Source organism: Zea mays, chromosome 4, assembly GCF_902167145.1.
Source record: "Zea mays cultivar B73 chromosome 4, Zm-B73-REFERENCE-NAM-5.0, whole genome shotgun sequence".
In the NCBI taxonomy this organism is placed as follows: Eukaryota; Viridiplantae; Streptophyta; class Magnoliopsida; order Poales; family Poaceae; genus Zea; species Zea mays.
In genome coordinates this window covers 181,129,999-181,144,365 of record NC_050099.1, presented here as the reverse complement: position 1 = coordinate 181,144,365, position 14,367 = coordinate 181,129,999, and the positions used below count along the sequence as shown (strand labels likewise).

The following is a 14,367-nucleotide window of genomic DNA, read 5'->3' as shown; positions in this document are numbered from 1 at the left end:
TAGTGAGAAGCGAGCACGGCGAAGGCCCGCCTGACGCCGTGGTGTAGCGCTTCGCGGACTCTGCCGCGGGCGTGGCCACCTAAGGCTCGAAGGCGGCTCTGAGGGGAGCTTCCTGAAGGGACGTCGCCGGAGCCGAGGACACGATAAAAGTCCGAGACGGCCTCGGACATGGCCGCGAGGTCCGCCTCCCTCTGCTCGGCGGCTCCGGCAAGCGCCTCAGCAAGCGCCTTGGCGGACTCGTCGAGGGCGGACTCAAGCTCTGCAAGTAGCCAGGAGAAATACCTCAAGCACAAGCAAGGGAAACGGACAAGAAAAAGAACTAGGGAGGACCAAGACGTACTTCCGGCTCGGGTACGGTGCTCCGAGGCCGTGACCTGGGTCGCGGCTAGGTCAGCCGCGAGGGTCTCGGCTCGGCTTTCGGCCTCGGCAGCCCGGCCCTGAAGTCGGTTCCGTTCCTCGACGACCTGGACGAGCTCCGATCGCTGCTGTTGCGCCTCCGCACGCGCTGCTGCCGCCTCGGCTCTCAGGTCGGCGCAGAGCAGCTGGAGGTCTGCCACCTTGGCATCCTGCTGAGAAAGGCGCGTGGTAGCCCCGGCAAGCGAAGACCTCAGGGATCGCAGCGAGCCCCAGACATCAACCTCACGGCGGATGAACGACGACTTGGCGGCGCTCCGGTCCGTCAGATCCTGGGGAAAGGAAACAGGGCGTCACAGCGAGTATCTCACAGAAGGGAAAGAGGTATGCCCGAAACCGCTACCTGGAGGATTTTGGGGACGTCTCTGCAGAAAACCTCCAGCGACGCCCGGAGCGACCCCACCGTTGCCTCTGTGCACTCGCGGAGCTCACCCCAGGACTGGTCCTCCTGCTCATCATCAAGAACGAAGACGGGGTCCGAGGCCTCGCGGGTCCGGAATCGGAGCAACGGGCGCCGGGCCTCGGGGCTCCGCCGCACAGCGATGAGGCTGTCACCCGGCTGGACGGATTGCGCGACCGCGCCCACCTCTTCTGAGGTCTCGGGCGCCGACGCATCAGCCACCCCGGCGCTGGCGGCAACTGGACACCCTTCGACAGGGACGGCGGCAACCTCGGCGGTGGCAGGCGCCGGCATGACCGACACGACAGGCGAACTCAGAGCCGCGTGGGCGTCAGCCGCCTCCTCAACCACGATCGCCGCCTCGGCTGAAGAGCCGGCCTCGGGAGCCTGCTCCTCAGAGATTGGCGACGCCCGAGCCCCCGATGTCGGAGTACCCCGCGAAAGGGTCGGCTGAATGGCGCTGGCCGCACAGTTCGGCGCCGTTTTGAGGGCCTTCCGGGGTGCCAGGTCGGTCTGGCCATGACTTCGCTTGCTGGATGAAAAAGAAAGGGGATCACAACCGAGACATACGAATGGGAGGCCAAGACGAAGACGCTCCGAGGTACTCACCCACTCCGGGCCATGATCCACCGCGCCTGGGGAGAGCCTTCTTGGATCCCGGCTCTCGGAACGGCCGCCGAGGTCCGCTTCACCGGCGCTTGGGGCGCCTGGGAGGCAGATTCCCCGGGCACGGCCGCGACGACCTGAGGGTCACCCCCATGCGCCACCGACACAAGCGGCGGCCCCTGGGGAACAGACGCCTTGGCCTAGACCTCCGGAACTACTTCAGCTCCTCCGGCTGAGGGGTCAGGTGACCTCTCGGTTCGCCCCCGCGCCTCGGGTCGGGAGCCCGACGCCCCGACTTCGGGGGCTGACGGAGTCGGCTCGCTCGGGGGCTGGCTCGACGGCTCCTGGCCACACCCCGGGCCGAGGCTGAGGCCGAGACGGGCGGCCATGTCGTCATCATTATCATCGTCATCGTCGTCATCGTCGTCGAGCGTCTCCGGCGACGGCTCCCTCGGGAGTCCGTCCCGCTCCTGCTGGCGGCGACGCTTCTCCAAGGCGTCCCGAGCCCGCCTCCGCTCGCGGGCCCGGGCCTTCTCCGTGTCCTTCTTTTTCTTCTTCTCCTCCGCGGCGACCCGCCGCGCTGCACGGTCCACCGCGTCCTCCGGGACCCGTGGCATGGAGGGTTTGTGACACCCCACATCCTAAAAGGAGGGGAGAAAAGAACTCGATCATAAGGACCCGGAGCGACCAGATATACGAAGAAGGGAGGAGCAAATGCTCACCAAAGTCACGCACCCCTGGTCGGGGCGCATCCGAAGCTGGGAATATGCGTGGGGGTCCGGCTTCCCCATCGCGGCCGACACCCGCCATTGGAGGGCGTTGAAGGGGAGAGGATCAGGGGACATTCGTGAGCCCTCCCAGTCAGTTTCCGGGGTCATCTCCCAGAGCGGCAGCCGCCGCTCCGCCAATGGGAGCACCCTCCGATGGTGGATAGCGGCGATCACTCCCGCAGCGGTAAGTCCCCCCTCCCGCAACTCCTTCAGGGCCTAGAGAAGGGGCTCGAGATTTTTCTGCCTCTCGTGCGGGGTCCCATGGCGCCAGGCGTCGGTGGCAGCCGTAACTACTCGCTGGGAAAACGGTGGGAGCAACTCACCGTCATTCCGGAGGTAGAACCACCGGCGCTGCCACCCCTTGTTCGAAGACGCAAGAATGGCAGGAATGTACTGCAACGCCCGCGACTGCCTCAACAAGAGAATGCAGCCGCCGGCCCGCACCGCTGCACGGATCCTCCTCTCCCCCGTCGACAAGGCGAAAGGCTCGGCGAGAAAGAAGTAAGTCCACAAATCCCAATGAGGAGCGATCCCCAAGTACCCTTCGCATAACGCTACGAAAATAGCGGCCTGCGAGATGGAGTTGGGGGAGAGGTTGTGCAACTCCACCCCGTAGTGGAATAGGATGGCCCGCATAAAGCGGCCCGCCGGCACACCAAATCCCCGCTCATGGAAGGAGACGAAGCTCACGACATACCCCGGCGGTGGGGACGGAGCGGCTCCGCCCACGGGAGGAATCCACTCTGGCCGCTGCTTGTCGGTGAGGGGGCGGAGCAAACCTTCGCCGACCAGCTCCTCCAGATCACTCGTCGTCACCGTGGAGAAGGGCCACGGATCGCACGGGGGGATTATAGTCACTCGATCCGCCATCACCAAGATGGAGAAGATGGCGGCGCGGGGGGCAGGAAGGGCGGTTTCTCTCTCCTCCGACTAAAGTTTCCCGGGTTGCGAAAACCTAAAGGGAAAAGAAGGGAGCAGAGCGAAGAACCGTCACCGGACCCCCTCTCAAGTATATGAAGGCCAGGGCGAAACCGTTTCCAGCACGCCGCCTGGACCGGATGCAAGATTCGAAAAGCGCGAAGCGGCACAGCCGTTCCTCGAAACGGCTCGCACACGCGTAACGGCCGCCCCGCCAACCACTCGCCCCGTCGCATTAACTCCGCGGCGGGACAGGCGGCGCCTCTGACGGGAGGAGCGCGCGACGCTTCACCTTCGCCGTAATAACCGCGTCAGAAAAGGTACGCCACGTCGTCCGATTTCGTATCCTTTTCCGTTTTCCTCTTTCTCTATCTCTTGCAACAGGGACCAGGGAAGGGGGATACCCCGAAAGGGATCCTTCTCCGTGAAGGAACCGGGCTCCGAGCCCCCCACTACTGATCAGGGGTTCGAAGGCTGGCCCTCCGAAGGGTTCAACAGCCGCCTCAGATCGCGTGGGCCCGACACCCACTACTGGTCAGGGGTTCGAAGGCCAGCCCCCCGAAGGGTTCCATGGCCGCCTCAGGCTACTCGGGCTCCGCGCCCATTACTGATCAGGGGTTCGAAGGCTGGCCCACGAAGGGTTCACAATCGCCTCAGACACCGAGCAAGGGATGACCAGGGGTACGTTCGATACATAACCGAGGCTCGGGCTGCGCTCCCGAGGTACCCTAGGACATTTCCGAGACCAGCGGGAACGATCTTGTAACGGAATCCCATCGGAGGGAGGCATCGAGCCCTCGGACCCCGTCGCCAGGGGACCGGGTCCGGCAAATCACCCGCAGGTACTTTTGGGCGTGCCTCTGGGCCCCTAGCCGACCCCCAACGAACGGGGCACGGACGTCCACTCGGATTACCCGCTTGCAGCTCACCGGAGACACCATGTTCGGTGCCCATCGAGGGTAACATGGCGCACTCCCCCCCTCCTCCTTGCGGAAAGGCGACGTAGGGGCGTACGTAAAAAGTCGAGTCTGTCCCTGATCGCCCTCTCGCCCTGTGCAGAGGCTCGGGGGCTGCTCTCGCAAAAACCGGCTTCGGCCAAATCGTTGACAGCGTCAACATACCAGCCCGAGAGCTTGGACCCCGACCGTGCACCCGGGCTACGGCCAGTTCGCATGAGGGAACGACCAGACCAGCCGAAGCATTGCGCGAGGTATTAAGACCTCGAAGGAGTGTAACCACTCCTCCGAGGCCTCGGGGGCTACACCCGGCGGGTGCGCTCGCGCGCACCCACCGGAACGAAATGCAACCGAGAAAGGCTGGTCCCCTTGCAAAAAAGTGCGACGAAAGCCTCCAAGCGAGTGCTAACACTCCCTTCGAGGCTCGGGGGCTACTGTCGGGGACCATAATTAGGGGTACCCTCAAGACGCCTAATTCTCAGCTGGTAACCCCCATCAGCATAAAGCTGCAAAGGCCTGATGGGTACGATTAAGTCAGGGATCAGTCCACACGAGTGACTCGATCACGCTTCACCCGAGCCTAGCCTCGGCCAAGGGCAGCCGACCTCGAGAGACTTCTGTCTCGCCCGAGGCCCCCTTTTTATGGCGGACACATCACCGGCTCGCCCGAGGCCTTGGCTTCGCTCAGAAGCAACCTTGACTAAATCGCCGCACCGACTGACCAAATGGCAGGGGCATTTAACGCAAAGGTGGCCTGACACCTTTATCCTGACACGCGCCCCCGGCAGAGCCGAAGTGACCGCCGTCACTCCACCGCTCCACTGGCCAGTCTGACAGAAGGACAGCGCCGCCTGCGCCACTCCGACTGCAGTGCCACTCGACAGAGTGAGTCTGACAGGCAGTCAGGCCTTGCCAAAGGCGCCACGGCGAACTCCGCCCCGCCCGACCCCAGGGCTCGGACTCGGGCTAAGACCCGGAAGACGGCGAACTCCGCTCCGCCCGACCCCAGGGCTCGGACTCGGGCTAAGACCCGGAAGACGGCGAACTCCGCTCCGCCCGACCCCAGGGCTCGGACTCGGGCTAAGACCCGGAAGACGGCGAACTCCGCTCCGCCCGACCCCAGGGCTCGGACTCGGGCTAAGACCCGGAAGACGGCGAACTCCGCTCCGCCCGACCCCAGGGCTCGGACTCGGGCTAAGACCCGGAAGACGGCGAACTCCGCTCCGCCCGACCCCAGGGCTCGGACTCGGGCTAAGACCCGAAAGACGGCGAACTCCGCTCCGCCCGACCCCAGGGCTCGGACTCGGGCTAAGACCCGGAAGACGACGAAACTCCGCCTCGCCCGACCCCAGGGCTCGGACTCCGCCCTGGCCTCGGCCGAACGACTTCCGCCTCGCCCGACCCCATGGCTCGGGCTCGGCCACGGCAACGGAAGGCAGACTCAACCTCGGCTTCGGAGGAACCCCCACGTCGCCCTGCCTAGAGCACAGACCGCCACGTCAACAGGAAGCGCCATCATCATCCTACCCCGAATCGACTCGGGTCACGGAGAACAAGACCGGCGTCTCATCCGGCCAGCTCCGCCGGAGGGGCAATGATGGCGCTCCACAAGCTCTATGACGACGGCGGCCCCCAGCTCTCTTACGGAAGCAGGACGACGTCAGCAGGGACTCGACCGCTCCAACAGCTGTCCCTCCGCCAGGCTCCGCCGCACCTCCGACAGCCACGACATCACGCCAGCAGGGTGCCCAGATCTCTCCGGCTGCCACATTGGCATGTACCTAGGGCGCTAGCTCTCCCTCCGCTAGACACGTAGCACTCTGCTACACCCCCCATTGTACACCTGGATCCTCTCCTTACGACTATAAAAGGGAGGACCAGGGCCTTCTTAGAGAAGGTTGGCCGCGTGGGACCGAGGACGGGACAGGCGCTCTCTTGGGGCCGCTCGCTTCCCTCACCCGCGTGGACGCTTGTAACCCCCCTACTGCAAGCGCACCTGACCTGGGCGCGGGACGAACACGAAGGCCGCGGGACTTCCACCTCTCTCACGCTCGACTCCGGCCACCTCGCCTCTCCCCCCTTCGCGCTCGCCCACGCGCTCGACCCATCTGGGCTGGGGCACGCAGCACACTCACTCGTCGGCTTAGGGACCCCCCTGTCTCGAAACGCCGACAGTAGTCCTCCACTAGATTTCCTAATTAGTCAGCCAAGGGCATCCTATTCCAGCCTTGTGGTAGCACGTGTTTCTCAAGTTAAGCTCCATCTTCCAATTAACACAATGATCTTGTCATGAACAATAATTAAACAACAGTATAACTAGAACATGATCATAATGTAATATTAATCCCAAAACCAGGTAGAGCAATAGCAAAACTACCCAAAAGTTCAGTGGTAAACAAGGTGTGGGATAAGACATGTCTAGGGAAACCTATTAGGTCCCATCAGATTAATCTGAGCATGTCACAGTGATTAACAGTAACATTATTGGGTAAAGAAAAGTGATCAAGGGCACAACTTGCCTGAGACTCGGGATTCCAGGTACCAGGATGATCTTCAAATTCTCGTGACCTCACTGCTACTCGTAGCAATACAAACAAACATGATATAGGCAAAATTAACATTACACTAAACATAAGAACAAACTGCATAATAATGTTCTACGTGTCGTAACGAGATCCTAGGTTCGAGAACCACTAAATTCGAAGTTACGTTTATAAAGTTATGATTTCCTAAAGATTATGAGTGGGGTACAAAAGAAATTATGTGCATAATTTTAATTTAGGTTTCATAACAAAATAAAGTTACTAGGTGGTAAACCATATTATTATGGATCTAATGCAATTGGAATGGATCAAAAAGGAGCTAAGATGAATTAAACAAGTTTCTAGAATTATTTTTATACTAGAAACAATTTTCTAGTTTATTTTATTAAATCTTAGATTCATTTGGGCTGCAGATATAAAAACCAGAGATCGCAGGGATTGTTTTGCAAAATACCAGGACCCGACTATAATTAATTTACTCTCACAGGGGATGGCGGGTTGATTTGTCAAAAGAGCAGGGTTTCTTTTAGAAAGTTGCCACGACGAAGGGGTATCGACGCATCAGGGCCATTGGATCCTGATCTGCAGTCAAGATTAAAACACTAATAAGCTGTTTGGTTTGAGGAATGATCTAATCCATCGTCTTCTCACTCCTCACTTTTTTGTTTGGTTTGTGGAATGGATTGAGTTGATCCATCATCACCTCATTCCTTATAGTTATTTAGTTAGTACTAATATGAGGCATGAGGTCATCCCACCAAATTTGAGGAATGGACCCATGATGCACCACCACATTTTGGATGAAGTGATTCCTCAAACCAAACACCCCCTAAATACTGAAACTGGTACGCCATCTTGGCCACAATATCTAGATCCCACGACGAAGGGGTACCGTTTATCCTCAGACGCCCAATTTAAAACGGAGGGGTGCGATTAGATCCCACATCCAGTGAACCGATACGATATGTGGGCCCTCGGATCCAACCTCGATGTTCAGGATTTAAAATGATGAGATAGGTTCTTGCTCGTTTGATCCCAATCTAACGGTTACGACCAAATTTATTTTCACCCATCCGATGAAGATCAGAGGGCGCATGGCTTTCGTCATCCCCGCCCATGCTCGCCAGAGTGGCAGAGCATGCAATAGTGCGGTGGACCATCGCCGGTGTGCGACCCTCGTCGAGCTAGAGCTCCAAGCTCACAACTAATCGGTCCTACGCAAACTAGATACGAGAGCGGACCTTTCGGATAGCTTCTTACCTGTAATTATGACGCAGAACATCGCGACCACGCACCACAGCGGAAGTTGTCCTCCGGCGAGCAATTGGTCGGTCTAGGCATGATGCCCGGCACTGGTTAGTTCATGAATGCCTTCCCTGGATCCTCGCGAACCCCATAGAGCGATCATCGAGGGCTCGACGACGGCATACGCGAAAGACGCCGACAGCTTCTCCCACTGCCATACTTGACGACGTTCTCTCCCTCTCCTGGCGACAGAGCTCCCCCTCTTGGTAATGAGACTCAGGGGTCTGGGCACCGACACCATGGGGAAACCGTGGCCGGTACATATGCGCAGAGGAGTTTGGATTACGACGGCTGACATTGGGATCTACGGCGGCGAATACTCGCCCCATCCCCCCGATCCCAAGATCTGCGTTCACCGCCACAAGTAGATAGACATGGCGGACGCAGGGCCTTGGATTTATATCGATGGTCGAACTGCAACAACCTAAGGATGGCCAGCTGGCGCCCGCGAGGACGCGACAACATTGTACGCTGGCCGGTGCTTTCTGCGGAGCAGAGAAGAGAAACAACGACTTGGGTCCATGGCTCAGCGGGTGTTCAAGCGGTATAGGAAGAATCGGTCGTGGGACTGGCGCTTGGGACCCACACCACGGTGACACGAGGTGGCCTGCGAGCGAGAGCGACAGCAGGGTGTGGCCCATTTGTTGGTGACGTCGGGTGCACGACAGTAGAGGCTGATTGAGCGAGTCCCATGCGATAGAGACAGCGGGGAAATATCTTGTGCGCGTGCTGGCTGTGATGCGGGCCCGCCCTGGCAGTGAGTGGCGCGGAGGTGGGAGGTCAGTTGGGCCAGCCAGGGAGCCGAATTCGGCCAAGGAGATGGTAAGCCCCGTTTGTTTTTCTTTTTTTATTTCTATTTTCTTATTTTGTTTTCAAAATCTGATATTTGAATTCAAATTTGTCACAGAACTCAAGTGTATAAATAAAGTGTTAGCATGAAGGATTATATATTATTTATATATTTTTTCTTTGTAATGTATATTCTTCTCCGTTTCTATTTCATTCCCTTTTCTTATTTCTCTTTTCATTTTTAAATTCTATTTTTCAAATTAAACTTGTCTCATACATTTGAATACAAATGCAACATACAAGAAAACTTCAGCATGAGATGCCTATTTCCGTTTTTATTTATTTGACCAATATAATTCCATTAATTGAATACGCACAAATAAAAGAAAATCAAGTAATGTCCAACGTTCCATAATCCTAAAAACCCTACATAATAATATTTATTTATATCATTATTTTTTTCTCTGATACAAATTTTGGGCTTTACAAATTCTAACCTCCTTAAAAAGAAATGTCGCCCTCGAGATTAGTAAGAAAGAGATGCATAAAGCCTTATTTATAGTTTAGCTTTTTAGTTTCTACTTAGTTTAAGAATTAGAAGTTTTATATTAATTAGAAAGTGGTTAGGGAAGCATGGGTATCTTCTATGCCTAGCCACTTATTAGGCAAGGTTAGAGCAAGGATAGATGGTGGTAAGAAAGACTCGGTAAGGAAAGACTTCATCTTGGTTGGTGGATCATGACTACTTTCGCGATCTAGTTGACTCTTTTATCCATTGTTGATGAGGTTTATCTCTTTCCTTCTTGGGTCTTGGTGTCTCCATCCGAGTTAGGAACATGTGGTTGAGACAGATTTGTAGGTTAGGTAGAGCAGCTATGAGTTAAATGAGATTAGTCAGAATCTGGTTTGGTTGTTTGATTCTAGATTGGTTGGATAGGCTACAGCCTATTATGTAGGTTAAGTTGTTGTTCATGGCCGAGTTGGTCTATGGCCCTAAATTTATGTTAAAACAGGTTTATAGGAGTAGAGTCTAATCTTTTTCACCGGTATTAACTAACATGTTTAAGTAACACACATTAGATTTGATTATATTAGATTAGATATGATCTAGATTAGATTGGTATGGCTAGTTTGGACTAGATAAGATCTAATTAATTTGGTTTAGATACCGGTTGTTAGAGCAACTCCAACAAGTCCCAATATCCAATTCATAAATCATATTATAAGAAAAAAAGAAAAACACAGCTCCAACAGTTTCCTAGACCAGCTCCCAATCGTGCCGCACGCGTAAACCAGGCTCCACGCAGCGCATATTTGCGCCGACGCCCGGAGATCCCAATCCTCACTTTTTTCCTGGTGTCATGCTTCCGTCTTCGCGCCTCGTCGAGGGTGGCTACTCGCTCTTCATCTGGTTGTAGCCCGCGCCAATGGCGACTGTATGACGTGCCTGGGCAGTGGCGACAAACGCATCAGGTGGTGCTGTGGTGCATCGGTGCGGGCGTGCGGCCATGTCGTTGACGCCGATGGCATTGATGCTCTCCTCGGTGGGGATAGGGAGGTCCGTCGCGAGGAGCCTGGGGCGGAGAGATCCAGCGTGAGGAGCGTGGGACGAGGAGACGCTGCGGCGTGGGTCGGAGAGGCAGGAGAGGAGCGCACCGAGGAGGCGTACGGAGATGGGTCAGTGCATGCTGCTGCTTGTAAATTGTGTGTTGCTGCGTGGAAACTGCTGCCGCTTGGAATGGAGAAATTGCTGTTGCTTATGCTTTATTCACGTCATTAGCCAACACAAGACAAATGTACTAGATGGTTGGCTTGGCTGGTGATGGAAATATAAACATAAATTGCTATGCTAGCTACTGCTACTACACTACAGTCAACAACAAATGAAGGAGCAGAATCGCAGAAAACATGACCTAGGTGGACTATTTTTGGAACAGAATAAGGAGCTATTGGAGTTGTGTATGATTTTTGGGTCTTTAGAGTTTTGAGAAGAGCCCAATATATTAATATTGGGAGAATAAATATTGGAGACTGTTGGAGATGCTCTTACTCTAGGATGAGATAAGCAAATTGGTTAAAATAAGATAAGGTAGAGTTTTATCCAACAGTTCCATAATCCTAAAACCCTACATAATAATATTTATTTATTTATATTGTTATTATTATTTTTTCTTCGATATAAATAAGGAGCGGATTAGATGGCCTAAAATCTCTTCCTTATTCAATTTTAAATAAAAAAGGGATTTTAGCTCCTCTATTCCTCTTCGCTTCTAAGGCTCCCAAACTATCCTTATGTTTTACAGAAACACTCAAGCCTTCCCCTCCCTGCCTGCTCACTCGCCTATAATTCTCCCGTCCCCTTCCTCCTCCCATTCCCTGCCTGCTCATTCCCGTCGACCTCGAATCAACCAGCAGCAGCTCGAAACGAAACGAAACGAACCAATCCAACCAACTCGCCAGTTGCCACCCTCCAAAGCCGCAGCCCCCATCCCACCACCGGCCAGGCAGGCAGAGCGTGCCACGCGCCATGTCAGGCACGTCTTCGTTCACAACCGGGGAGTCGTCTCGAGCCGGCGAGCAACCGGAGCGCGACGAGGTGGTTGAGTTCAAGGCCCGCACGTGGGTGGCACTCTCCTCCATCATCGTCGTCCACAGCGCCAACGACGAGGGGAGACGGATGCTCGCGCTCCGTGCCTCCGACATCTTTCTCGACCTCCAGCCCCCGCAGGTCGGCGCCTCCTACCTAGTCCTGCCCGATCGCATCGTCAAGCACCCCAGGTATGCAGACCACCCCGTCGTCTTGTCCGCCTGCTCCGACCACTTCCTCTTCCGGGCTACCCCGGCCGAGGGCCCCTCGAACCTCATCTGCTTCTTCGTTGGCGACGTCAACGCCCGCACCGTCGTCCGCCTCCCCGAGGTCCCCTTCCACATGGCCGTCAACACCATCCCGCATCCGCAATACAGCATTGGCCTCATCGCCGACCCGCGATCGCGACACGGTGGTCATTACATGGTGGCCCAGCTCCACCCGACCTTTACGACCCACCACACGACCCTGCTATGCTACTCCAGCGTCACCGACCAGTGGACCGCCAGGCCGCTGGCCTCCACCGAGAGCGAGGAGCACCATCGCTGGGGCGCCCACGGCGTCCTTGCCCATGGCGGCCTCCTCTGGTGGATCGACCTCTTCTACGGCATGCTCGTCTGCGACCCTTTCGCCGCAGACGACAACCTGCACCTGCGCTTCGTCCCGCTCCCGGTCGGCTCCATCCGCACGGGCAGGCGCGTCCCCGGCCCAGAGAACATAGGCCGGGAACGCTTCATCAGGCCGAGCCAGGGCAAGCTGCGATACGTGGAGATCCAAGGAGCCCCCAGCGGTATGCGTACTAGCAACTACCAGCCCCCGTCGAACCCCCAGGTCCGCATGTTCACGCTCGTCAGCCAAGAGGGCCAGCATCACTGGGTACACGAGTACACGGCGACCTTCCTCGACATTTGGAGCCACCGCAGCTACGCCGAGGCCGGTCTGCCCCAGGGCGTGGTGCCTTGGCTCGCCCTCATCGACCCCAACAACGCCAACACTCTCTACTTCTTCCGGGGCACGACGCTCTTCGCAGTGGACGGACAAACCAGACAGGTCTTGTTCCGCGTGCGATGCTTGGTACTAGAATCCGCACGCGGGGGCCACAGGTTCCAGAACTCCCGCTTCATTGGTGCGTGGGAGCTGCCACCAGCGCTAGAGCCAGACGGTACGTACGCCGTAAGCGCGTGGTTTCTTCATAATTTAATTTGTTAGAATTTTAGTTTAAAATGAATAAAAATAGAGCACATTATTGTCACCTCTGTCATAATAATTGATTTGTACACAAATGGGGTTATATATATAGTGTCTGTTCAATTGCATTATTCGCATTATTCGATGGCGTGTACCTACTAGGTGCTTCAGTGCTTCGGTTATACTCTTGTAGATGTCATGTTCAGATTGTACATGCCAATAACATTAATTATTGGAAACGTATTCAGGGCACGTGACACTGGGTACATAGATAAATTGTGCTCGTTTATTCTAGATATAATGTCTTATGTTGTTCCGAAAGTTTTTCTAAGACCACTCTCCAAGCACGATAAAACTAGTGACGAATAGATGGTGGTGGTGGATTTTTTTTTAAAAAAACAGTACAATTTTACATGTGAACCATATGAATCTAGCTAGAACTAATTGCTAGTTGCTTGTTGACCCACCATCTCACTAACCGATGCTTGTTTTAGTTCTCTGCACACATGATGTAGGTGGTGGGAGCTCGATTTGGGGGTCTGATAGCGAAGGAACGGATGGATCAGACAGGGAGCAGGCTATCAGTGACCAAGCTACCAACTCTGGTGACCAAGCTGCCGACTCTCCTGACCAAGCTGCAGACTCTCCTGACCAAGCTGATGCTGAACCATAAATAGTCTGAAAGTGTGGAGGATTATGCAACATTGGTGATGGTTTCAGACATCTGTCCTCTTGGAAACCTTAGACCCGTGTTAGGAACAGAGCCTGTGGCCAATTCCGTGCGGCGCTACGACTGTATGAGAAAACATTATATTTCGTGTTGCATATTGCTAGCTAGGTAATAATTGAAAATGGAATTCAATTTTCGTTCTATATGGATGCCACTAATAGGCTGGTGCCAGCGTAAGGCTTGATTGCCAGTTGACCCTATAACGATACGCTACCGGTCGATATCGATCGCGTTGAAGTCGAACCGGTAAAACCTTGCATATAAAATAAAATATATAAATAATTATACATGTTTAATTTATTTTATTATATTTAGATTAAGATTAATAATAATAAGATTATTTTAAAAAATAAATAAATATTTAAAAAAAAGGAACTCTTCTTCCTTAGACCATGACTACTAGGGGGCAGGGGCTCCCGCGTGGCCATGGAATCGCGTGGCGTGGCTAGATCAAGTGCGCGATCGGCCAAGGTGTGGTCGCCGGTGTGCAATAGCTAGTCGTGCTCGCCTGCTCGGCGTGGCAATGGCCAACACGCGACGAGTGCCCAGGCGTGCCAGGCTTGGCGCAGTGCGTGGCCATGAGCGTACTGGTGTGGGCTCCACCGAGAGCCAATACGGCTAGGGTGGGGCAGCCTGGCGTGGACGCGTTTGGATGCGAGCATCGTGCCACTTCCCCTCCTCGCAATTCTACCCCTTCTCCTCCATGGCCATGTCGCTTCCTCTCCACAACTGCGTCTCTTCTTTTCTTCCACTAGCCCTTCAATGGCAGATAGTTCATCTTCACTCGTTTCCCTATAAAATGAACAACAGCCTCTATCTTCTTCCTCCCTGGCTTCTATTCCCTTATTGCTGCTCCAAGTCAGCCATGACGCTTTTCCCCTTCCTGCTCGCCATAGCCAACTCGGTCCAAGCTCTAGCTAGCTATAGCCACCCATGTCCAGGCTCCAGCTAGCCATGGACTCCTCTAGCTAAGCCACTGCTGGTCATGGCCACTTTTGGCTAGCCACAATTGGATGTAGGCTCCCCTGATCGGATATTGTTGGTCCGGACCTTTCTCTTGGTAGTCAATGGTGGCAAGATCTCTTGGTAGTCACGGTTGGCAAGAGTTTCTCCTTAGCCAAAGTCGTGGACTTGGTCTACGAATTCAATTTAAAAAGAGAA

At 55.0% G+C, this 14,367-nt stretch overlaps 1 protein-coding gene across 1 annotated transcript; it reads left to right on the top strand.

Moving 5' to 3' along the window:
• The first annotated feature begins 10,981 nt into the window (after positions 1 to 10,981).
• LOC100276956 (uncharacterized) lies at positions 10,982 to 13,350 on the top strand. Its single transcript, NM_001150644.2, has 2 exons — positions 10,982 to 12,450; positions 12,971 to 13,350. The coding sequence occupies exons 1-2, from the start codon at positions 11,229 to 11,231 to the stop codon at positions 13,147 to 13,149; spliced, it is 1,401 nt and encodes a 466-aa protein (NP_001144116.1). The 5' UTR covers positions 10,982 to 11,228; the 3' UTR covers positions 13,150 to 13,350.
• Positions 13,351 to 14,367: the final 1,017 nt, after the last annotated feature.